The sequence below is a fragment of the Dermacentor variabilis genome, chromosome 5 (assembly GCF_050947875.1).
Source record: "Dermacentor variabilis isolate Ectoservices chromosome 5, ASM5094787v1, whole genome shotgun sequence".
Lineage (NCBI taxonomy): Eukaryota > Metazoa > Arthropoda > Arachnida > Ixodida > Ixodidae > Dermacentor > Dermacentor variabilis.
Window position 1 is genome coordinate 20998446 of NC_134572.1, and position 26491 is coordinate 21024936.

General features: G+C 44.2%; 1 protein-coding gene across 3 annotated transcripts; it reads right to left on the minus strand.

Annotated features, from left to right (window-relative positions):
• Positions 1-1121: 1121 nt before the first annotated feature.
• On the minus strand, positions 1122-25357 carry Tsp97E (Tetraspanin 97E). Of its 3 annotated transcripts, XR_012828412.1 has the most exons (6): positions 25157-25355; positions 23477-23644; positions 20132-20368; positions 15251-15364; positions 12448-12594; positions 1122-7120 (listed from the first exon to the last, which is right to left on the minus strand). XR_012828412.1 is itself a non-coding variant. In XM_075691935.1 (5 exons), the coding sequence occupies exons 1-5, from the start codon at positions 25328-25330 to the stop codon at positions 7025-7027; spliced, it is 789 nt and encodes a 262-aa protein (XP_075548050.1). In that variant the 5' UTR covers positions 25331-25357; the 3' UTR covers positions 1122-7024. The 3 variants fall into 3 exon arrangements, 2 of the variants coding, with proteins under 2 accessions (XP_075548050.1, XP_075548051.1); XM_075691935.1 differs by lacking the exon at positions 12448-12594 and having other exon boundaries at positions 25157-25357; XM_075691936.1 differs by having other exon boundaries at positions 1122-12594; positions 25157-25356.
• Between the last annotated feature and the right edge of the window lie 1134 nt (positions 25358-26491).

The window sequence follows — 26491 nt, forward strand, 5'->3', positions numbered from 1 at the left end:
CATGCTATAGTTGATTACAACGAAGGCGCCAAATAAAACAACGGACGTAGGAAGGAGACACGAGACAACCACGTGCATAACCAACTCACCCACCAGCACGTGCCCATGCTATAGTGATAGGTTAGTGTTCAACAGTCTCTAAGGTGTCAATACTATCGCAAACAGAGCCTTCATAATCTAGAAATTGAGGTAGGTGCAGGGCACGATTAGAGACTCCCCCGGGACATTCAAGTACTTGCCCAATGACGAAAGCACTCCTCAGTTAAATTCTGTCGCTTGTACTGAACCACTCATTGCAAAAAACAACCTTGTATTGTATTATGAGACAAAATAAAATGCAACTTGTGCAGTTCTATTCCATTTTTAGAAAAAGGAACTAATTGAAATTACCCTTGACACAGACGCGGGCAGTCGAAAGGTTTCGTTTTCACTCGACTCCGCGCCGCCCATGCTTTCACATTTCAGTAGTTTTGTTACCGCATAGTACTGCGCTGGTTTTGCTGGCTTGAAACTCTCACAAACTGCAAGTAGCAGAGAATTCAACTTCTATGCGATGTCGAGGGATGCCCGAACGGTCTATGCCACCCGACCAAAAAGCAGCTGCAGTGGCGAATCCACCGCACTGTCTTGGCTCTGTACCGCCGTCTGTCGGGCATTGTTTTACTCATCGATGGCAGCAAAGTGTGGTGATAGCATACGCAGCGTCACCATGCCCCCCCCCCCCCCCCCCCTGGTTGGGTGACCGGAGATTTGAATTTCGAAAAAGGTATTCGAACCCTTCAGATGTAATTTTGCCGTAAACTATTTTATTGGCACGAAAGGAGCATTGCGAGGTTTCTGAAAATGGTATTTAAACAATCCACGTCAACTCAGTATTTGCCTTTAGTGTCCCTTTAACACAGCAGTGCTTTGTAAAAAGGTCCTGCCACAACTTACCGGTTTGTTACATCATTATTCCTGGTGTGTGGCAACCAATGTTCACACTTTTTCCCCTTATATGAAGCTATACCTGTGTGAACAATTAATGTAGGTATATTTTTGTTCCTGGTTGCAACTGTGTGAACCACCTCTAGCATGAAGAAATTCCACAGCCAATCAGTGAGTAAGTTGATAAATGAGAATTCATTATGTAAATGCACTGAAACACATTTATTATAAAACAAGAAAACAAATCTGCAAAAAAATGTATTTCCTACTAAATATCATATTTCCACTTTTAGCTTTACAATGTACATACCACTTTACGTAACTCCACTCTAAAAATTGCTGGGAAGTAAATGCAAAAAAAATGAAACCTCTAAATTTGGCTGATGTGTACAAAATACAAGTTGAAGCAGACTTTAATACAGCAGCAATATAAGAATGACATGGGGAGGTAAACATGAAGTACACTAAACCTCCTTGGTTGTTGAAAATTCAGGGTGAAAAACTACACTTTACAAGGAATGCTCAAGGCATAGCCAAAAAGGAGATGCTATATATCATTACCTTGGCAACCACTTGAAAGCAAGATAATAAAAATACAAGAACACAAAGCAGTCGGTGATTAAACACTGAAATGTATGCTCAGCAGGGAGAGAGTCCATGAAAATGAAACACTACAAGTCAAAACATGCATTTTCTGAGGTGGGCTTACACAGAGATAAAATGGCAGCAGTGCTCACTAATGGCACATGCCTTAAATCCCATTTTTGGAAAATGCTTTGCAACAACTGCAACACGTGACAAAACAAGTGGGCCTTCTGTATGTGCCTGCCATGTGTTGCTAGAGCGTCTCCAGTTACTAAAATGTTTTTTCTAAAGCTTCCACAACCATAATGCTTGCAGCATATTCTAGTTAAAATATTTAGTGCCACAAAAAGGCACTGCTGCCATTCTCATCTCCTGCACTGAGTCTGCCCTAGTTATGTATGAAGATTTTTTGAATTTGACCACAGGAAATTAAGTCTGCTCATTGGGCAAACCGGCTACTGATATTCAATGCCCTTAAAATCTTGTGCAGTGTTTGTAAGCCATTCTAGCACATTACAGTCATTTGCCAAGGAGTGATACAAGCATGTGCATGTACAACTGGCACATGATTGCATGCTACAAGATATTACACTAATACAGTCATGTGCAAAAGTACACATTAATCAATAAACACTACAGTGTTTACACTATGTCAGACTGCATGCTGTTACATATTTGGACACAACCTGACTACGACTCTTCAATGCCCAGCTGAAGATGCCAAACCTAGACACAGTTAATTCGTTGAGTGCACTCCTTTACTTTGGGATGCCGATTACTATGTGCTTGCATTTACATTGCTTCTCAATACAAAACTTGTGCAACATTAATTTTTTTTCTTTTCACACACCAGGATAACTCGCTTGCTCTTGTAGTCCTGTTATGTACTTTCAAAGACAACTGAAATCAGTCGACCTTATTGGCTCCTTTGTACAAGGACACGGAAGGGAACCAACAGGGCTTCCAGATTTTTTCTGTTTGAACGCTCTTTGAAAAGGGGCATGTGATGAGGGTTTTAGCCACATGCAGCAGCATTAATTCCGAAAGGGCAAGAGTTCTGCAGACGAAGACAAGAAATGTTGCCACTCATAGACTCTATACCTCCAAAAGAAATAAAGATAAAAAAATGGTCTAGAAGACTCACTTAAAGCTTCTTGAGCAGCCTAAAAAAAAGCAATAATGCAACGAGACAACACAATAGAGCAACAGAAATTACATGTACAAGGAAGAAACACGAGTGAGGCCTTTTATAAGGTATGCACTTATCTGCCTGTTCTTTCTCACTCACCAACAGTTTTTTTTTTTCAATTGTATGTTGCCACAATACAGTAAAAGCTTGTTAATTCGAAATTTCGGATAATTCCAAGTAGCTGCCGCAGTACATCCAACAGTGTATTGAAAGCAATATGTAACGCATCCTGCTAATTCACACTGAAATCCACATCGCCGCCAATATTTCAAACTCCACGCCATCGTGAACGGGGAGAATGCTAGTGTGCGGAAGCACGTTGGCGACGATTGTCGCCGCGCAGCTTTGCTCTTTCCATCTGCGGCCGTATGTTGCAGGTCGGTTCTCTCCCTCTCGTGAAAACGTGAACGTGGCGCTGCGTTTTTTATTATGTATTTTCTAATTGCAGGAGCAATTACATGGATACTCCAAGCGCATTTCTGCCGTCGACGTCACCGTCGCCGCGTGCCCTACGCTGTATGTGCGAGTAAAAAAAGCGTGTGAGGGGAGCCGAGGGAGCTAATGCTCAATCTCGCCTGTGCGAAAGGGACAAATGCGAAGAGGAAGCTCACTGTCTTCTCTCGCAGCACGCGAGACACCCAACGTTACGAGGCACCTGGAGGGTTCTCTCCGGCTCCAACTGCACACGTGGCAGCTGCGCGCGGCCGTATCTTGAGAGCGATCTGCGTTGGGGGCAGAGTCTAGCCGGTCTAGCACGGTCTAGCTGCGTCGGCAGGTCGTAGCTGTGTGCCCCCCACTGCTGTGTGTTCTCGGCGCTCAATTCGCGTTGAAGCGATAGACAGCACGAATATCACGCTCGCTGCTGTTGCTACGTTTCCTCATGCCAGTGTTTTGACAGCGAGTGTCTGTAGTAATCATGTGTGATGTGTTCATGTTTTCTGTACGCACTGACATCAGGCTTAGTATTTTAGTTAGCAAGCCAATGTTTACAAGTTGATACGGCCAATAAAAGTACTATCCTTAATTCATATCGCTGTCTGCTAATTTGCTGTCACAACAAATGCTTCGCCTTGCGGGCAGAACTGCACCTTTTTTTCTTTCTTTTTTCATGTCAGATCTTGGAGGGTATGCTCTTTATTAACGAGGTGTTCTGCCGAGAAGCGGCACCAGGTAATGACTATAACATGGTGGCCGTGATGTTTATCGGCGCTAGCAGTACCAAAAGCATAGCCTTCGACATTCGTGGCTATCACTCAAAGGAAAGGATCACTGGGATACGTGTTTGTGTGCCACTTATGCGTATAGTGGAACTCGGCAGTGTGCAGCTGGTGCACCTACGAAAGTGCAACGGAGACTGATATCGCAGCAGGTTGTGATGTGTTTCGAGAGTGAATTTTAGAGTGCAGCTCTTGTTCCTGCGGCGCGTGTCGGCACACGTCGTGTGTGGCCGATCGCGCTTCGCCAGCCGAAATGCCGTCCTCTCTAGACTTCGACGCATGCGCCATCGGCTGTTTTTTTTTTTTTCCCCAGACATTGCACAGAACGATCCCCAACCCGCGAGCCGCTTTGAATGGCTGCCTAAAACCGTCGGTGAAGCGGCACAGGCACCTTTTTTCTCTGCGCCATACAATGTGGGTCGGCGCAGTCGATGCGACAAACGCGTGGATGGAGCATGAGCTATCTCGACATCGGGCCCGTCGGGCCGTGTTGGCTGCATCCAGTTACGTTGGTTTAGCCAGCGCTTCGAACTATAGACGGTGTTCTCGCTAACGTAATGTAGTGTGTGTGCGCACGTGCGCGCTGAGGCTATGTCGGACTATATATGCGACTTAACCGAGCTATCTTTTTCTGACTTTCATTAGTTCGAATTTTTTATAATTCGAATTTTCGTAGCATGCCTGTGGAATTCGAATTAACGAGCTTTTTCTGTATGTAGTGTTACTACAAAAAACTGCAAGTACTAATTTCTACATGCGTGTAACTCAAGAACATGTGCACCAGTGGAGCCTCTGTCAAAAATGTCACGAAGATGGCCGAGATGCTGTTACTTAAGCCAACTATGTATTGCTATGAGCAGTTACTGTTTCATGGAATGTGTGCTGGATGAGAAAGAGACTTGGTTAGGTACATGGAACATCTATAAGGTGAGAGGTTTCGACACAAAGCCAATCACCTTGCCTACTTAATCTCAACGAAACACTGACAAAACTCATGCTTTAGATGGCAAAATTTATTTCCTCTTCATGTTTTAGCTACACCCATTAACCTGCAGCAGCTAGCAGATGACTAAAAGCATGCGACACTCTGCAGCTCAAGAAATTTAGAAATTTCCTTAAAATTTTCCTATTCAATTACATGAGCCTTGACACCAGCACTATCGTACCATCATCAATCCCCATTCTGAAACACCACCATTCAAGCCTTTTTGCATTCAATACGTACTACAATGCCACACCTAACATTGTTGGTGAAATCTCAAGCATGTATGCCATGCATCAGCAGCTGAATGTAAAGGTGTGTGCTGAGTGTCAGGAAATTGAGCAAGAACGCCACACATTTTGAGAAAGCTTATCCAACTTGGCAATGCTGTTTCATCTACAAAATTTCCAAAACTGCCCTTTGACACCCCTGTTACACAGGCAGTGCAAGTGAAGTTTACTTTAGCCACAAGTAACTGGGCTTAACTTCAGTTACTGCAAACCACAGTTGGCTGCTGTTGCACTCGCAAAGCCTGCATGCATCAGCACAACCACATGAAGGCAACAAACTTCATGTGGTCGAGTCTAATGAAAAATTGAGCCCCTCAGTTCCCCTTCTTACAGTTTCCGTCATAGTTCCACTGTCGATTCTAATGAAAACATTATTTAAAGCTGCAGTAATATCCACTTTTCAAGGGTGCTGGAAATTATATTTCACCGTACACCTCCAATATTCTATTCTGCTGATCAAGGCCACAACTGAGGTGGCCAAGCACAGTACCACGAAGTTATCATATGTGGCTAAAACTATAGTTACCTCGGGGGCAGTAAGAGCCATCCATGTAACAAAGGTATCAGAACGTCCTTACAAGGCGGCAGGGGCTGTATTTTGTAACTATGCGTTCTGTTCTTTTCATCCCTCGCGCCCAGCAGCTAATCTCGACAAAGACAGCATGTCACTATGTGCTTGTGCCAATGACAATCGTGCCGAGTGGCTGAGAGCAGTGAGACATGGCATGCAATGACACGCATTAGCCAGCAAAAAAAAAAGAAAAGAGGAATGGACTGACAAAAAAGAGTCATTACAAAATGTGACTCCATGTTGCCACTAATCTTGCAACACTGCAAGGAAATTAAATCAATTTCTGTTTTACCATGTTCCTTTACAGATCTACCTCACTTCTCTCGGAAAGCCCATTATAAGGTACATTTGAATGGTCATCTCAAAGCACTTTGGCAGTGCTATGAAAGTTGTGAGCGAGCGCTTTAACCTCTTATAGACTGAACTATTTTGCTTGAAGAAAAACATTCAAATTGCAGTTAGGAGTTCTTGTATGCGAGGTGAGAACATGCCAAATTAGCCTCACACTATTTGCTACCCCAGTGTGAAATCTGTAGGCTCATTAAAGAAAACTGAAATGCACATCTAGCACAAAACATTGCCATTATATTTGCATATTTTCCCACAAAAGAACCTCTAACTTGCCAAGTGAACCATCTTGCATCTTATGGCAGTCTGTAAGTGGATGCAGCAGCAGGAGTTTCTTTGATTGTTCACCTTCAGTGGAAACACCATGTGCAAAGTGCTGTTTTCTGAGCCACAGATGGCAACATGCTCGTGTTCTTGTGCGATGACCACACATGACGTCGAAATCAAGATTTCCCTCACTTAAGAAACGCATTCGGATTGATGAGCTCAGATTCGGCATGCAGTGAAATTGTGATGACAAATTAGAAGACGTTAAAAATGAACTATGAGAATGAGTAGGTCTAGCAGCAATAATCTGGCATTACTGTTCCATTAGAACACCCACTTTTTCTCACAATAAATCTTAGTTGCTCTCTTACAAGACCTTTGCAGCCCTGCCAGGGAGCTCTGAAACGACCAGTAGGATATACCATAAAGCAACCATCGTAATGTCCAGAGAGAGAGAGAGGAGAAAAAAACTGAAATAGCACTCTGTACAAACAGATCAACAGAAAACAATAGGACAAGCCACAGACCATACAAGAGCAATAATGCGAAAAGGCTTTGGTGTCAATGTGCACATGTGTGTGTGTAGGTGGTTGGGTGCGGGGAATGTCAGAAAATATGCAGAGAAGACATAGACAGATGGGTGGCTTGTCACGTGACATGAGCTCCTCCACCCAGCAGAAGGTAAGGATCCACCTCAGGGTCTTTTTGAAGCCGGTAACGGTAAGCCACAAACACAGCCACCAACTGACAGAGGGGAAAAAAGGGAACAATGATATGATGACAGCACCAGCACACGTGAGCAGGCCACAGAAGTTCACTCAAGAAGTTTAAGGAAAAGGAAGAAAAGTCTCACAGCAGTTTTCTTGAACAGACCATGACGTTTTGTCCAACAAATAGATGGCCTTGCGCCCAATTCTATTAACCTGAGCCAACAAACTATGCTTGCCGATGTTTGTGCAACACATTGGTTGTTTCAGTGGCTACCGTCTCTAACCACGTATTAAGAGAAGGATACTTGAGAAGACGCTTTAGCTAGGGCGTAACTCCAATGCTGCCTGTTCAAATACATGTAAAGCACAGAAATGCTTTCCTGAGTTAACCCTTGGGCCGATTTTAATAAAATGTGTTAAACCTGAGAGAGAAAGCAATATTCTAGTGACTGTTGCAAGCAGAATTTTGATTTAGAGCCTGAAATTACATGCAGCCGAGCGTAATGCGAAGACGTGGGATCGTTCCCCACCCATGGCAAGTTGTTTTTTAATCCACTTTCATTGCCATTAATTTATCATTTCTTTAATTCAATTAGTCGATACAAGTAATTTCCCCTATGTTGTTCTTTGTGTCTTTGTTTGTTGGCTTCTCATGATATGATTAATAAAAATCAGGCCCCTCGGTTAACCCCCTTTTCTTGCGTTCCTATTATATATCTATATAATGAAGAAAAAGAGAGTACAACACATGTTGAATTAGCACACTATATTTCACCGCCGTTTTGGCTGGTGGACCAGCCTTTGTTAAAGTTACTTGTCAAAGGCTGGTCCACCAGCTGAAATGTCAGTGAAGTGTACTGTGCTAATTCAACATACGTCGTACTCTCTTCATTTTACTACAGGGGCCAGCCTGATTTCCTTAGCCACAACTATATATATATATATATATAGACATACATACAGAGAGAGAGAGAGTGAGAGGTCAGATCAGTTGCGGCTTGCTCCCCCTCTCAAAAATAGTCAAATTTAGAGGGAAGGCCCTGTGGGCCCACCTCCAGACAAAGCCCTCCCTGGGGTAACCAGATTACCATCATCACACTACTACCAAAATCTCAAAATTTCAAAAAGTCAAAATAAGAAGTTTTACTAAAAGGAATAAAAAGACATGAGGCACATGCATACACATTTGCTCCACTTCTGAAGAGAGAACAGTTTAAAGGAGTCCTGAACCACCCCTAAGGCCTGGTGAAAAAAAAAAAAGTCTGTGAATAGCATACGCTGCTGTGAACACCTGCACCAAATTTTGCAGTCGCGCATGAAGCTCACAAGCGGAGCACAGGGTGAGCTTTTCCTCAAATGCCTGATTTCGTAATATATCAGATTCCCATATGTGGCTGCTATTGGCCAACAGGTGACATCAATCAAGACGGGTGTTTCCATCAGTGCACTTCTTCCTATCATTACTGTGTATATTTATTGATGCAGTTTAATGAACAGGCTGAGGTAAGCGAAAATCTGGTTTTTAATTTCGATAAAAATTACGTACTTCCGGAAGATGCCGACTATCGGCTGCTCAAGCTCGGCCGCCCACATAGGAATGAAACTTCAGCCACCCGAAGGTGTCGTAGCCATTGGGCTTCGCTAATTTTGAGTAGTGTTGACACTGAACTAGCCTCGAACCACGTGAAAGTTAAGGCCAGACCACATGCATGCCTGCCAGCGCACGCTCGCTCCTGGCCGCTCCTAGTTAGAAGCCTTCACACGATTCATTTGTGTTGAGCTATTGACAACGTTTCAAAATGCGCAAGTTGGATGTGGCTACTATCCGTCGGTGAAGCTGGTGCAGGACAAAGCCGATCCACAACACATCATGGTCAGACTGGCACATATGAGCGCAAGCGTGCACTCAAGCCCTGTCATACACAAAGCAAACGCATATACGAACAAAGGTTGTGTGTAGTGGGGGCTTCCAGATTAATTTTGACCACCTGGGGTTCTTTATCTGAATGATCTGAATGCACGGTACACATGTTTTTGCATTTTGCCTCCACTGAGATGCAGCTGCGGCAGCCGGGATTTGGTCCTCTGACCTCTGGCTTCGCAGCCAAACACCAGTGCCACTACACCACCACAGCGAGATATTCCTTTTTATGTAAACTAGCAGCGAAGCATAGACGTGCACATACACACCAATTGTAGAAGAATCCATTTCATGATAATTTGAATGCTTTGATGGAAAGGACACACTTGCCTGCGTTTCAAAAGACTATGCACAATGAGTTTCACACATTATGGACAGTTGAGTGCCACTGACTTTAATTGCCTGTGCTATTAGCCCTTTCGTGATGTTAAACTTTTACAGCACCCAAGCACTGACAAGTAATACTACAAAAAAATGTCCTTGTCACCTATACATACTTTGTCAGTGAATGCTGTAAAGCAGGCAGATATTATACAATTTCTGGTGCAAACACTTGTAAATAGCAAATGCAGTCAGAAACATCTTAATGTCACAGCAGAAACAAATAAAAAATTATGTTTACTAATATAAATGAGCAGAGAGCAACACTGGCCTAAAACTCAAGCTTTTCACACACACAAATATAAAAAATAAATATATAGGGAAGAGCTTTAAAAAAACAGATGGAAGAGAACAGAGTGAGCAGAATAAACAATGAACACCGAAGCCCTTGTATTTGGAAACTTGCTAATTCCAAGCTGGTCAAGTCTGAGGCATTACAATATGTCCTGGAAGGGTGCACACCATAGTTTCACACCAAGAATGCTAGAGGGAAATATGGCATATAGTGTCTGCATGCACTGGAAGTATGGCCACCTAGGCAGCATGGAAATGACGGGCAGTGCATGAATTTGCCTAAAATTCAGCGTTATGGTTTCAAAAAAGATTATGTAATTAATACAGTGCTAATCATGATGCCCATTTTTCATCGAATTTCACTGTATGGAAATCACTGATCACCTTCATTTGGCTCATTAAATTTTCTACCATTTCATATTTTTCATTATTACATCATGATCAAGAACAATCGTTCAGAACACAACAAGTAATAACTCACAGCGAGTGTTATTTCCCAAACATCACCTAGACTTATCAACATGCTCAGCCTAACCCTCGTGTTCTAGAACGTTCCTCCACTCAAAACTCCAACTTCACTCAAGAAAGTAGAAAGCAGTGCCAGCCCAAGACATAAGTGGTCACTGCACTTCATGATCATCCACGGCGATTCCTGGCACGTTTAGAATGTTCACTGGCTTGAGCTATATGGAGCGAAAAAGAAGCGTAAGCCACATGCGTTCGCCGCCTTGCTGTTAATAATGAGAGACTCCACAAAAGTGTCTCTGTAAAACAAAATAATGATCAAAAGAGTTATAATTCTAATATCTGTCGCTAATGGCTAAGCAATCACAAAAAATAAAGTTTTGTACGTGCATTTACGAACAATTTCTACACACATTAAGCTGTAAGCATTTTAGCGGGCTGGCTTTGTGCTGTCTGACTAAGTTGTTTTGGCACGAGCTTGGAGAATGATGCATGTATGCCTCCTGTTTCACATGCAAGCCTGCAAGTGCCTGGGCAGCAGTGGTCACGGAGATTAAGTGTAACTGCGATGCAGAGACGTTGCAGAAGGTTTTGTTATTCTTCAACAGCGACATTAGTCCTTCACTTTTCTTTCTGTAAAAACACGTTGTGATGTCTCATGTTCACTTAGGTTTCATTTCCTGTTCAAAAACCTGCTTTAACAACAGGTGTCTAGTACTGCAGTCAAGAGAGGATAGCATTATTGAAATTTGGCATGAAACGGGTGTCAGCAGCTCACAATTCAGACGACGCCAGACATTCCGTGTGGTGTCTAGGCCACACAGATGCAAACAGCCGGGAAACCAGGCACAATTGGCTTCTAACTATAATCGCTCGTCCCCTTTTTTCCCTCAAGGCACTTGTCAACGCGACAGACGCTCTGCAAGTGCCCCACTAGGGGAAAAAGAACAAAAACTTGCAGCGGCTCCCAACCAGCCGCCAGAAGTGGGAGAAGGATCGCTCATCATGATGCCTGGCGAGCACACGAGGCAAGCTCGCTGTTTCTGGCGGTGAAGCACGGTGAAGTTCGCCGGACAAAGTTTTTCGAATTAAACCAGGTCAGCAGCGAGTGTCAAATTTATTGACACTGGGGGTCGAGTGTGCGCTGCCAGGTGAAGTTCATCACTTTTAGCCTGCTTTTTCGCTCCATGCAGCCCAGCCTTAACTGCTCTAAAGAAACATGAGCCTAGCACACATCATGTGTGAACCAAAGAACAAAAGCGGAAGCTTAGGTACTAACAAAACCATGTCAAACAGCAGAGGAATCCATGTATACTATCCTTGATTATCACATGTATTATCGGACGTTGTTGACAATAAGATTAAAAGGGCAACATTATTTTAGTACAGTACATTCGCGTATGCAATATTGTCTATTAGTTTGGGGTTTACATCAAAGTATAATTTGGATCGACTATACATAATGCAGATGAAAAATACACGATTCATTCAGAATATATCTAGTCGTGATCATACATCCCCCTACTTTGCAGAGAACCGGATACTTCATATAGAAATGATGTATAAACAGTGTTTGTTGGAATCGATTTTTCTCGAATTACAAGCAAATCGTGAGCTGTTCTTTCATACATATGCAAATACGGAGACACCATATCATTTCAGGATCAAAAACTTCGTAAAGATCAAAATGAGAACTAGATAAGGTATGCAATTATTAAAATGGCAAATTCCGAACCTTCTGAATTGTTATCTATCGTTTTTACATACAATGGAGAGTTCTCCCTCTTTGCTTGCCTTCAGAAAACTAACTAAAATGTATTTCCTCCCACAGTTGTAATTTTGATGAACATTTTTTTTTGTTCTCTTCAATCCAATTGTAGTCCATTGGCCTTAATAGTAATCTGTCATGTTGATGATGAATCTGTTGACAACTAATTCTGTCATTCTTCCTTATCTTGCTTTATCGTGTTTGATACTCTGTACGTGCATTTTAATTTGTATGTGTTTGATATTTTGCAGTGTGTTTTGAAGCATGTTGCGCTCATGTTGTCTGCAGCGCGTGCTGTCTGGTGTCAACGGCCAGGTCAGGTGGCCTTTAGTGCAGACTTTTGCCTTGGCACCAAAACAAACCGCTCTTGAGCGTTGTTTTGTCAATAAACAAATAAACAAACAAAAACAAACAATGACTGAACAAATGCAATGCCACATTTCTTAGTACAGCATTCTGTGGGCGTACACATCGGTGGTGCAGAGGCGGGAGGGGTGTGGCACACATGAGTCGCAGCCCAAAGCTTGCGTACCTTGTGGCGCCAGAGAGAGCCCCCCTTGCAAAAGAGCCATTTCAAGAAGCCACCGGATAGTGGGGTTAGTGGTTACAGAAAGGCGCTAGGGTTAGCACGAGGATCCTTCTGGTTGCGGTACCGCACTGTCAACCACACCCCGATGAACTGCAGGAAGGCCAGGCAGGAAAGGGCAAGACCAAAGAACAGAGAAGGGTTAGTTTAGGCAGGTATGGTTAGGCAGCACAGTGTGATGTACCATCGCGGACAAATGTAACATGAACGCGTTAAGGCTAACTAGATTGAATTCTCTTGTCTTCTATTCCATAGATAATTCATTACCTTTAGAAATAAAAACATCACACAATGTTCATGCATTCTCAATGCGCACCAAGAATTATTTCATTAAGGAATTAACAGACTCATCTTAATTTCTTAACTATCAATATGTATGTTATTTTGCTGTATACCTTTGTTCTTGTATAATTAATATTATTGATAATGAAACAAGTTAGGTCTCTCCTGACAGGTTGATTTTTCTTGTTAATTGTTGTTATTCTGCTTGTTCCCAAACTTTCATGTTTTCATGTTTTTTTTAATACTTAGTATTAGCATTAACCTATCTATCCAATTTCCTGTTATAGATAATCAACTTACCTATGTTCACATGACCGTACTTCCTTGCTGTTTTTGTATAACAACCCTATTTATGTAATCATAGGAGGTCCCCCTGGCAGTTTCTTCAAAACTCTGGGACCACCTGTTGTAATACTATTACCATGTAACTCCAACTCTTTTACCATTTCGTGTAAAGTCAGCAATATATTAGCGGTTTGGAGCTTATGCTATTCTTGGTGACCAGATAACCGGCAGTGCGAGATTATATGCTCAAGTCATTCCTTGTAACAAGTGTTCAACTTAATAATTTCTCATTTGCATTGAATTGATCCACGATGGTACACCCCTGGCCTATGGAAAAGAACTGTGTGCCCACAACCTCCATGGACAAAAAACCTATAAACTATCTAGCATTACTACTAGGTGATAAGGGAAGACGAAACAGTGAGTTCCCATGGCAAGTCATTTGAGAAATAAGAGGAGTCGCAGAGATAGCACAGCTGATTAACTTATGCAGATGAATGGCATTGGCACCACTTTACAGACAAACAGTTCGCAATATCTGTCACCGTTATGAGGGGACATCAGGTGATACTGTGTTTCGACATGTGCTGCAGGAAATTTTGTTGAGTTCCTGGCTTTATCTTTATATTCCATGAATTCATGTATACGTAAATGTGTCTAAATAGACACTAGCTGAATGACAGCACTGTGTCTATGCTTCTTCATTCAGGTAGTCAGTGTCATTTCTGTGCACATTGCCAGTTATGGATATGGAGCTTGTGGGGTATTCGTTTCTGTTAAGAAGGTAACAACTAACTGCGTCTGCACCAAAGAAAGTGCATATCATAAGTCAATATACTTCCTGGGCAGTAGATACTCACCAATACAAATGTCTCAACGTTGCAATATGCAATATGAAATATGAAACAGGGCAATACGTGATATTGGCACGGGCGGCCGATGAACAAGATAGGGGAGCGGGGTGGCGCAAACTTGCTATGGCCCTGCAGATTTTAGTATCTCTGACAGGTGGCAAATGACACCAAACCTGACAATGAAATGGAGCAGACAGCACCTGCTCTTTACTGCTGGTGCCAGCTATGCGAGTCACATGATGCACAGTCCTCTTGTCTGTCGCACAGATTGGCCTTACGATAATCCACCTACCATAAAGTTGGCAAGTGGGTTTTGGGTGGGTAGACCACCTTATCCGTTGGAAAATAAAGTTTATTCTATCTATCTTGGAGAAAAATGGGAAAGCATGACTCTCTATGCTATAAATAGGAGACTGCTACAAAACGCGGGTCCACTGTTAAATTGAAAAGCTTATTGGTATTCACTACTACAGAACATCTCTAATTCAACAGTTTCTGAGGAAAACAAAGCACTCGAGTCTACTCAAGAGAAAGTCCATTGATAAAAAAATATATTTTCCAGACCTTCATGTACCAGAACCGAGCTGTAATCAGTGCTGGCAAACTAAATTGGTATCCCTTTTAATTAGAGTATACCGTACTGTATATCTTGATTTCTAGGTACCTACCTATGTTACTGATAGCTTACTACATTCTTGTTATGCAATGCTAGGATACTCCCGAGCATGTCCAGCACTATATCTACTGGCAACAAAATTTGTAAGCATTACATTTTGTTAAAAATCTTGTGATATTCAATATTATATTTGATATTCAGGTTCTTTTTCCTGATTTGATTTGAAATCTACTATGCAACATTCGCACACCCCTATTAAATAGCGACGTAGTCCCAGGTGACTTCTTTGGTTGCTGTTATGAATTTTTGTTGCTTAGAATCGTCAAGCAGCATCAAATGGCGCCAATTCTATTGTTGATGTTTGTGCCGATGGGGCCAGAGGTGAAACGAGGGAAGTGTCAGTCAAACACAGTACCAAAGAAACCCATAATAATTCGGCTATCAGAGTGCGGTTGGCTATTGCTGTTAAAGATCGAAATTTAGTGAATGCATTCGCTGTACTTTCAGCTATCTGCAGCAAGGGTCGCAAGACTATGAGCATGCAGCAAAACGTTAACAAGCTTTTTTCGGTCACTTGCAAGAGAACTTTTCAATAGGCATCAAAACTGCTTATGTGGCATGGGTATCAGAGAAATCTAGCAGCGTTACCTAAAATCACTGCATGCAGGTTTGCCAGCAAAGCACATGCATTGTGCAACAATGTGTGGCTCACCTCCGTGAAGCTGAAGAACATTCCTATGCCACCTGTGATCTTGAGCCCATTGCGAATAGCTTGATGCAGAGCAGACCAGCATCCTTCGCATTCACATGTGCCATTAGGTGGAATCTATAGACAATCATAAGAAGAGCCAAGTTGAGAGTACATCTGCCATCATGCTCAACTTTAGGACATCAGGCAGTCACAATTACCTGAAATATGCTAATGTTCATGGAAATGAGAAGCCTTTCAACTTTGAAACTGTTACTTCACTCTAAACTTCCCCTTTCAGCCCCCCAATCCTTGCCAAAAACAAAAGCTGCAATGCTGCTGCCATTAGAGTTAGCAGAAGAGTGACTGTCGTGTTTGACCACAGTGTTTGCCGCGAAGAACGACAGATGGCAACACCATCCCATCTCATTGGCTAGCAGCATAGTTCGCAGAGCGCGTGTGAATGAGAATAAAAGGCAGTTGGACACCGGAGTCTTGTGTCGGCTGGTTGCTTGATCTCATCCTTCCACTGCACGCGAGGAATCGAACGTTACAATGGTGACGAGGAAGACATGCTAAGCTGCTCACATTGCTCTGTTTCTAGTACCACTGCTGCCCTGAGCTACGTTCCTGTACTTCGGAAATGCCAGGCATCGGCAAGCTGGAGTCGTTCGACGTGCAGATGAACTGGGAAGAGTACCGAGAGCGAGCTGTACAGTACTTCATAGCCAACGACATGCCCGATGACAAGCAACGAGCTGTCTTGTTCACGTGTTGTGGCCCGGCCACATACACCCTGCTTCGGAATCTGCTGGCACCCGTGAAGCCATGCGAGGCAAGTTTGACCACTATTTTTGATATCCTTGGGAAGCATTTCTCGCCGAAACCATCGAAAGTTGTTGCTACATTCAAATTCAACTCCAGAACGTGACAGGCAGGTGAAGCGGCTGCCGACTACTTTGCATCATTGAACAAACTAGATGACGACTGCGAGTTTGGCACCTTTCACGACAGAATGCTGCGTGACCGCATCGTTGCGAGAATTAATGATGAAGCTATGCAGAGGTGACTGTTGGAGCTGCCAGACTTGATGCTGGACATGGTGAAGAAAAACGTTATCACGATGGAGGCGGCAAACAAGGATTCACAAGCGCTTTTGATGGCACCTGCGCCGTTTGCCGTGCCGGCCAATGTTGTGTCACGTGACTTTGCGAAGCCGAGGTGGGAAGAAGCGACCATTTCGTGCTATCGCTGCAGTGACGAGCATCTGGCGACGCGGTGCCGACACCGGAATAATGTGTGCCACAGCTGTAAGGTCAAGGGCGATCTCTCGTGTGTGTAAGGGGAGGAAAAACGTTGCGAACTCTAGAGGATCGGCGTCGAAGAAAAAGTCAGTGCATGCCGTGAATGACGCTGGCTGCGACAAAACCGCGGACGAAACCGAAGAGCGGCAGCATGTGCTTCGAGTGTACGAAATGTGGACCCTGCAAGGCACTACAGAAGTGACTCAGCCGTACCGTGTGGAAGTCACTGTGAACGGAACTTCGTTGCTAATGGAGGTTGACACGGGAGCAAGTGTATCCGTCGTGTCTGGGGATACATTTCATCGCAAGTTTCCGTTGGTGCGCCTGAAGCCATCAAGAGCTACTCGGGTGAGTTGTCCCCTGTGCTAGAAAGGCTGCCTGTGACTGTTGAGCTTGGGAACCGCAAGTGCGAGGAGGAGTTGTATGTTGTTTCTGGTAGTTGCCCGTACGTACCTCGTGGGGCAAGGCTGGATGAAAGGCCTTGGTATAGAATTGTGCAATTCAATAGAGCTGAACGCAGTTTCGTCGCTTCAAGATGTACTGGCTGACTACTCCAGTGTTTTTGATGATGAACTTGGAACTTTCAAAGGCGTGGCTGCAAAAATCACGATCCAGGATAACGCCAAGCCCAAGCTTTTCAAGCCTCAACCTGTACCATTCGCGATGGTAGATCATGTCAACGAGGAACTGCTCCGTATGGAACATGTCGGAGTGCTGAAACCGGTGAGAATGTCGGAATGGGCTGCACCTATTGTGCCCATTCTCAAACGCAATGGACAAATCCGAATCTGCGGTGTCTTCAAAGTCATGGTGAACCCTGTGACTGTATCTGGGCACTGTCCGATACCTCGTGTAGAGGATCTCTTCGTCAGACTGAGTGGGGGTAAAAAGTTCAGCAAGCTCGACCTCAAAGATGCCTACTTGCAAGTGGAACTGGACAAAGCATCTTCAAAGCTGCTGACCATCAACACGCTAATGGGGCTGTACCAGTACACTTGCTTGCCTTTCAGCTTAAGTTCAGCACCCTTGGTTTTCCAGCGGGAGATGGACAACTTGATGAGAGGACTACAGCACATGGTGGTATACTTTGATGACATCCTGGTGACTGGGTGCAATGATGAGGACCACCTTGAGAACTTGGCCCGTGTACTGCAGCGCTTGAAAGAAGCCGGGCTGAGGCTCAAGCTCGACAAGTGCACCGTCATGGATTCACAGATGGAATACCTGGGCCATGTTGTTACGTCAGCTGGTTTCCATTCTAACCCTGAGAAGACTGAGGCCGTACTGAAGGCCCCAAGACCCAGTGATGTGAAGTCACTGGAAAGTTATTTGGGACTTGTAAATTTCTACCGGCGATTTCTGCCAAATTTGTCTACTGTTCTTCATCCACTGAATGAGCTGCTAAGAGCGAAGACACCGTGGATGTGGGGTGCTGACCAGGAGCATGCGTTTCGGCAAAGCAAGGAGTTGCTGGTGTCTGCTGCAGTTTTGGCCCACTACGACCCTCGGAAGCCCTTGGTACTGATTTTTGATACATCACCGTATGGAGTGGGAGCTGTGCTGGCTCACCGTGACGACACGGGTGCTGAGCGTCCAATCGCTTTTGCATCAAGAAGTCTTGCGCCAGCTGAGCGCAACTACAGTCATTTGGATAAGGAAGCTTTCGCTCTTGTGTTCGGAGTGACCAAGTTTCGACAGTATGTATGGGGCCGAGAGTTTGAGGCGGTCACAGACCACAAGCCTCTGCTTGGCCTGCTCGCTGCTGACAAACCCGTGCCAGAGACATGCTCTCCGAGAGTACTGTGCCGGTCGCTGATTCTGGCCGCTTACAACTACAAGCTGAAGTACCGACCCGAAGCCAGCATCACGAATGCCAACTGCTTGAGTCGCCTACCACTGCCTCTTTCTGCACATTCCGTCGAGCAGCCAGCTGAAGTTTTCATGCTCGAGGCTGCTTACCCCAAGGTCTTGGTAGGTACCGTCTGTAGTGGCTGAAGCGACCTCCAAAGATCCTGTAATATCAAAGGTTCGGGAGGCACTGTGGGCTGGAACATAACTGCGGGAACCTGCCCTGAAACTATATGCACATTGCACTACGCAAATGAGCGCGCAAGAACACTGCATCCTGTTGGGTTCACAAGTGGTGATTCCTAGTACATTGCAAGAGCAAGTGCTACACCTACTCCATGAAGGCCATCCTGGCATTTCAAAAATGAAAGCAGTTGCTCGTAGCCATGTGTGGTTGAAGACATCACTAATGTGGTGCGTCGATGCTGTGTGTGTCAGGAGAACCAGAGGACTGCGCAGCCAGTAGCGATGACGCCATGGCCGTTCCCTGAGAAGCCGTGGTCGCGAATCCACATTGACTTTGCTGGTCCTCTCAAGAATTGATACTTGCTGATTGTGACTGATGCCTATTCAAAATGGATAGAAGTCGTTCTTGTGACAACACTGTCGGCCGATGCCACCATTCCATGCTTGCGGACCATGTTTGGTACCCATGGGTTGCCAGACGTGATCGTGTATGATAATGGACCAGCGTTCATGAGTGCCAGTTTCAAAGAATTCCTCCAGCGAAATGGCATAAAGCATGTGCTGACACCGCCGTATCACCCGGCATCAAAATGTGCTGTAGAGCGTGCAGTGCAAACTATTAAATCGAAATTGAAGAAGGCAGTGGGCAGAGGCTTCGAGTGTCAGCTAGCTCGTATCCTTCTGAACTACAGAACAACGCCACATGAGATTACTGGATGCTCTCCTGCTGAGTTAATGAGGGGACACAAGCTGAAAACAGATTTGACTCTACTGCATCCTGACTTGAGGTCCACAGTTCTGACAAGGCAGCTAAAGCAGAAGGTGGCCCATAACAAGAATGTGTACCCGACGCTGCATGTGCAACCAGGGGATCATGTCTATGCACAAAACTTTCGAAACGGTCCGCCCTGGATTCCAGCGACAGTGACTGCTACGACGGTCGACCACATCGCTGACGTCACATTGCCGGATGGTCGATCCTGGAGGCGGTACCAAGAGCACCTGTGCCCAGATTTCACTGCACCTGACGTGCCTCCGGCTGCTGTGGCGAAACCGAAAGCCTGCCCATGTGACGGAAGCATACGTGACCAACAGACCTCTGCGGAGCAACCGCACCTGAGCGCCAACTGTGAGGACGGAGCTATTGGCTCATTGCTCATTGGTTCATTGGCTAGCGGCATAGTTCGCGGAGCGTGGGAACGAGAATAAAAGGCAGTTGGTCACTGAAGTCTGTGTCGGCTGGTTGCTTGCTCTCATCCTTCCGCTGCAAGCGAAGAATCGAATGTTACAATGACATTTTCAATAAAGATCTATGAGATTAATTGATGCCTTTAATTTTTTTAAAGCTTTTCGAAGTTGTGCAACTAAAAAAAAAAGAAAAGGGGGTGCAAAATGGAATGCTAGTTTGCTGATATGTTTGCCTATTATGTGAAAACTCTTCCGTGAACAATAACTGTGTGTATCCAGTTTCGTTGCGACCATCACAGGCAAAAGTTTGTTTGCTTTAAACTGCGGCACTAGTTCACACGAGTTTATAAGGAAGAGACGATGGCAGCAGCGAACTCACCTCCTGTGGTGGGCAGCATGTCGGCACATGCTCACACTGTAGCTCCGCTGTGGGGTCCGAGGCATTGCGTTCAAAGCCACAGCATCGGAATAAGCGCTCTGCTTGGGCCCTGACGGCAGGTGAGGCCTTCTTCCAGCCCTGGCTGGCCAACTCCCGTTCCTGGTCCTCCGTCATGGCCAGACAGGCACAAGCAACACTGAACTGTACCACGAAGAGCAGGAACAGGATCACCATGTACTGGCACGGGGTATTAAGGAACACAGACGAGTCGTTGCAGGAAGCAGTTGGATTTCTATTTGCATGACCCAGAAATGTGGGGAAGCAGGCGCACAAGACACCTAGTGCCCTGTATTGGTGGGCATCCGCTTGGCGCTAAATAACTAAATGAGCGTAGTTAAAAAATCAAATCACTTAAGAAAGTGCAGTTATCAATTAGGATTTCACTGTGTGGGGTCCTCACCCATGCTGTTGGGACAAAGGAATGACAACACAGCAGTGCAAACAATCACAAGGGCCTTTATTGCACCTTTCATGGATCGATGCCTGCTAGCCGAATTGCTATACCCAAAACATGCCGATGAGCGCGCGACAAATCACGAAAGTCTGACTCAACGCGACCGGATAACAAGCAAATATGTTTGCCCCATGCTGGACACCAACGCCTGGTCGTTCGCGCGTACGGTCACGCGAACGGTGGAGCGTTCGAATAATTGTGTCCATCCATGGGTAGGCTTCACGAGACGGTCTCGCAGAAGAATGGATCTGCGCACGCGCAGAACGTCCGTGCCTCTTGCCGACCCCGAGCCAAAAGAGGAAGAGCCTTCTCCTCTTCGCGCCCAAGTAACCCCGCTGTTAGGCGGTGTTAGCAGGGCCACAGTTGCGCCATCTCTCGCAATGCGCTTCAATCACACCGACTGTCGCGAGCACCAAGTTACGCAGCGAAGCCCGATTGCGGGAGACAGGAGCTATGCGGGAAAACAACATATCAGGAGACACGTGAGAGTCGCGCATCACCACAACTGATATTTGAAAAAGTCCCATTAGGAGACATCTTCAATAGGTTTGAGCACTGTTGTAAGAACTCTAGGCTACTGAGCAGTTTTATTACTTCAGACACCTGACTTAAATAGACTGCAGAGGAATCTGGAACATTGTTACAACAGTACTGTAACTTTTTTCCCAAATAGGACTAAAAAAATATAAATCAAAGTGATAACTGTGCCTCTTCAAGAGACTTGATTTCTTTAACTGTCGTACCGCTCAGTTATGGAGTGCCAAGTGGACACCCACCGAGAGAGCGCACTAGGCGTTAATGTACCTTATGTCCTGTATCCCTGGGCATGGGTTTATTTTTATCAATATATATGAATGAAAAGACTGCTGGTGGGTGAAGGTGAACCAAAAGGATAGAAAGTTGGGTGAGTTGTCACGGTAACATGATCTTGGATTGTAGCTCGAAGTGACACAGACACAGACTAGAAGCAGACACGACGAGCGCTAACTCTCAACTAAATTTTTATTGAAACAAACAGCATATATATAGGTGATTGCAAATACCGTAGCATATGAACATGACAAGGTACAAAGACATCAGTTAAACATATCAAGAGGTAGGGAAGCCAAAAAAAGAAAACAACAAAAAGACACTACTTCAGATTAACACACATGCTGTGAAGATACTGAAATTCGCATTCGAACAGAGACAAACCTGTGAAAAGCTTTTAAATTTGGTAAAAAGCCCTGCTAAGAAACAAAAAAAAACAGAAAAAGGAAAAAAAGGTTTGCTGTGGTGTCCTATGTACATAGGTTATCCCTTGGTTTACGGAACATGGCCAATAGATATGATGTCAATACTGTTTTCTCAGCCCCCCGTAAATTGTCTATCATGTGCCCTATGATAAATAGGAAACTTGAGCAGAGTGGCAAAAAAAGAAAAGATGATTGCAGCATTAGACATGTGTCCCCTTTGGTCCCTTGTAGCACTGCTATAGTTTATCAGATCCCACTCAAGTGCGGGAAAACTTACATTGGACAGAACGGCAGGTGTATTAATATAAGACTAAAACAACACAAACATTCACTTAACAACCGTAATGTTTCACATCTAGTGTCACACTGTTTCAATTGCGGTTGTAAACCTTTGTTTGAAGACACAAAAATTCTTTCAGGACACAAATGCCAAACCACACGGAAAATAATCGAGGCATTCCACATCAAAAGATTAGGAGAGACTTGCGTTAGCCACGCATCTTTGTCTCTGTAGAATGTGAATTTCTGTATCTTTACAGCACGTGTGTTAATCTGAAGTAGTGTCTTTTTGTTGTTTTCTTTTTTTGGCTTCCTTACCTCTTGATATGTTTTACTGATGTCTTTAGACCTTGTCATGTTCATATGCTGTAGTATTTGTAATCGCCTATACATATGCTGTTCGTTTCAATAAAAATTTAGTTGAGAGTTAGCGCTCGTCCTGTCTGCTTCTAGACTGTGTGTCTGTGTCACTTCGCGCTACAGTCCAAGCAGGGGAACCACCCTAGCCTTCACAATCGGAGACATGATGAGTGGACAGAGCATGTTTCTCAGCTGTGTTTGGCATAAATCAGCAACTTGCTGGCCCCTGTTTACACCAGGCATATTCATGCAACAGTGCAGGAACAGCAGTCGAACTTATCTCCGTAGCTTGCTGCTTGAAACCTGCTTGTGAAGTGGCTGTGCATTGAAGACAGTGGAAAATGAAGAAAAGAAATTGTGCCTTCTATCTTGTTCACGAAGCTAGAGATAGCAAAGATTATGTTAGTGTTTGAAGTGCAAACTGAAGCTAAACAAGCTGTCAATGGTGTTGCCCTATATTGTCTTCCCTCTTTTGTTAACATTTATCTGTTCTTGTTTTGTTCAAAAGTGATTGTGATCATCCACGTTTAGATTGTTCTGTGTTTAATCGCCATGTGTGTGCTGTTCCAACAGTCCCTTTGTTTGTCAGTGTGAAATATATAAAAAATTCATGTAAATGTGCATCAACTAGCCCCTTTTAATTTATACAAAACTAGCCTTGCTATTTCAAAAGTCTACAATGATCAAAATTATTAAGTTGAAATGCCTGTTTTCATCTAAATGTGTGCACCTACTTAGCAACGTTCTGTAATCTCCGCTGATACATCCCGATGCCAATCACTGCAAGGTAAGATTCACCATTGCAAAAAATTTCAAGCAACCCAAGAAAATGCCCGATTTACAGCTAAACTTATGTTATGCTGAAGCCTTGAACAGTGCCATCACAAATTTTTGAAAAGGCTGTAGAAATGCCATTAAAACGGGATGTGTCTTGTGAACAGCCATGTAAAAGGATACAAAGAAGAGCAGCACTTGGTGGTGCTTGACTGCTCCGATGAGACCAACAAGGGAGAGGAGCAGCAGGAACACGCCACAGGCAATCACCGCACCAAATATAGTGATGTTTGTCACGATGCTCGACACACGGCCATATGCGGCCACACCAATGAGAATGAAGGAGACAATCTGCAAAAGTAGAAGTCTTCATTAAGCAATATGCTGCTGCGCATGGGATAACACTAGTTTGGGAGAACTTCTGAGCTTTTCCTCAATGTTTGCCAGCCACCTCTCAGTACCAAATGACACTGACCAGGCAAACAAAAATAAACACGTTTTACATTAGGTTCTGCCTTAACTTTTGCTTATCACTTGTCGTTCCACACAAGTATAGAGCAAGGTACGGTTTTATTTTGGCTCGCATTTGAATTGTTGCTAGGCAGCAATAATTTTTAACACTTGTTCAGTGCTGCTGTGCAAGAAAAGTGCCAATTTCTTTCTTATCCCACCACATCCTTTAGCTTGGAGAATATAATGCATGCAACTGGGAAGCTTTTTTTTTCTTTTAGTGGACATTCAGAATCCACATATTTCTACCAGAACATTGTTGTAATGCACGCTCACAAGGTAATATTACATAATTAAGCTTACAATTAAAAAAAATAGTTGAGAGAAGCAACACAAGGCACAGAGTGTACTATAGACCAATCAATTAATAAAGTTCGAAAGATATTTGAACTGACCTCCTGCAGTAACTAGAAATCAGTTTCTTTTGTTCGTTTGGCTTCTGTGTGCTAACAGCTCTCATCGTTCAGCGACAAATTCTAATGTCCCTGCTTTCAGATTTTTTTTTTTCTTTCTCTTAGCCATTCAAACAGTGCTGATTCAATAATAATTCAATTAGAGTAAGAACTCTGTTCCGCAAGCCCAGCCGGTGTCACCTTAGTACTCTGTGGTCGTAAAGACTAGTTAAACTTTTCAATATTCTAACACACATGTTCGCTGTAATAGAAACAAACATTCAACACAATGCGAGCCAGTTGTGTCCCGTTGTTTTGCTGCCACTTCCGATTACTGACGGAGAAAAAAATACTTCATCGGTGCGGCATGAGAACACCGGAGCGCCGGGTGTTCTCGCTTGAGTGATATCATTGGTACATTGCCCACTACAAGAAATTATGAACATTAGCACTGATCGGAAGTGAGGGATAACCTGGGTCTTAAGTCTCTCATTCCCTTCTCAACATACAACGTAATCACCTACAGTAACATACGCTTATAGTGATTTCTGACAGCTACTAGTTTCAGCAGAGAGAAACACTATGACGAAAATGGAAGGAGGGGAAGTGGTTGGGGGATTTTCTCAAGAGGCAAAGAGCACCGACAAAAAGAAGGATAGGGATCCCCGCAACGTCGCAAACCCATAAACGTCAAAACAACTGATAGCGCCTTGGAGGCACCACTATTTTGCTTCGTATTTTCGTCAATGCAGAAAGCTACAAGAATGAATGAATACGTTTAAGCCACCATCCAACAAACATCACTGCCATTTATAACTACACATGTAAGCCAATTGCAAGAGCCCAGCTGACCAACTGCACGCATTGCGACCATTCAAGCAGCTCGCAAATGGAAGCCGCACCTCGTCACGGGAGTTCGTAACATGTGTGACGAGTCACGGATGGAGATGTCTCTACTTACAATATACATAATGTTGAGCGCTGTAAGAGCATTCTTGGAACATGTGAATCCCCCACACATGGTTGAAGTTTGTATATGTACAAAATATAAATGCTGAAAGTTCAAATGACTAGAAACATGCGCGAGTGGTAACAGCCGAAAACAGAAATTACAAAATCTACAGTATCTCTGCATCCACCTTCTAAGAATGGCTTGCCTGCACCAATACTTTCACCGAGCTAACCGCTAGGTGTTTACAAAGCGCTGTATTTCGCACTCGGTAACGTGGCAACTATGAATAAAGAAACAAAATTTCTAACTAAAATACTAAATTACCATGCTATAAACTAAAACTGACGTACTTTAGTAATAAAATAGGTTGATAAAAAGGTGTTTCAGTTATTGAATGATGAGTTGTTTCGTTTTTGCAAAGAACATGGAAAAGAACTTGCGGCGCATAGGGCGATAGGGCTGCGCCGGTCTGTGGCGACGGCGACACTTGCTGTTGAATGTCATATTTATGCGATATTGTGGAGAGTTGCGGCTTTCGTCGAAGTCAGCTTCACAATGAATAGAGCACGCGCTGATACCTTCGAAGTCTGTGTGGGAGACGACGAACCGTGCGCAAGCGAGCGCGGCCCGGAACTGAAGCGCAAGCGTACGACGCTTACGGCGGGAGAAAAGCGCGAAGTTTGTATGTGGAAGCGTGAGCACCCGCGGTCTACTCTACATGATGTCATACTTTGGTGTCGCATCAACCTCGGTCTGGACATCGGCAAGAGCTCTGTATCCCGCATCTTGCAGGAGAGTGACAAGTGGATCAGCACGGTGCCAGACGCCGTCAACTCGACGGACTCGAGAAATTCGCTTGGTGTCGATATGGAAAAGTCCCTTTTCACATGGCTCCAAGGCGCGCGCTCCCGAGGGGTGTACGTAAGCGATGCGATGATCGCCGAAAAGGCCCGCTCTCTTGGGAAGCTGCTCAGTAAGCTCCGTTTGTCTTCACACTGTGTCTTCTGCCCAGGGTGCAGAGCTGCTGACCATATGCGAGCATAGGTTGTCACTATCTTGTTTTTGATATCTCTTGCTGTATTTTAAAGCTTCTGTTATGAACTCTTTCTGGAACGCGATGTTACACCGTCACTATAGGAATTTTGTCAGGACACCTAGGCTTGACGCGAAAGATATGACAGTTCATGGGCAGACACTGCAACTTAGATTGCGTGCTCATCCTGTAAGCATGCAGCATAGCTTTTTAATTAGGGAATTGTCATTTTTCTACAAAAAGGAATGTGTGGTATTTTTATTTTTATGTCAACTTGATATATTAACTTCGTGTTATGTTTATGCTAACGT

Coding starts and splice junctions, on each gene's coding strand:
- Tsp97E (XM_075691935.1), bottom strand. CDS start 25,330: ATGCAGAGATACTGTAGATTTTGTAATTTCTGTTTTCGGCTGTTACCA. Junction 23,645..25,156: donor CGCTCAACATTATGTATATT/GTAAGTAGAGAC, acceptor CTACTTTTGCAG/ATTGTCTCCTTCATTCTCAT. Junction 7,121..15,250: donor TGTTCTTCAGCTTCACGGAG/GTGAGCCACACA, acceptor CCCCTCTGTCAG/TTGGTGGCTGTGTTTGTGGC.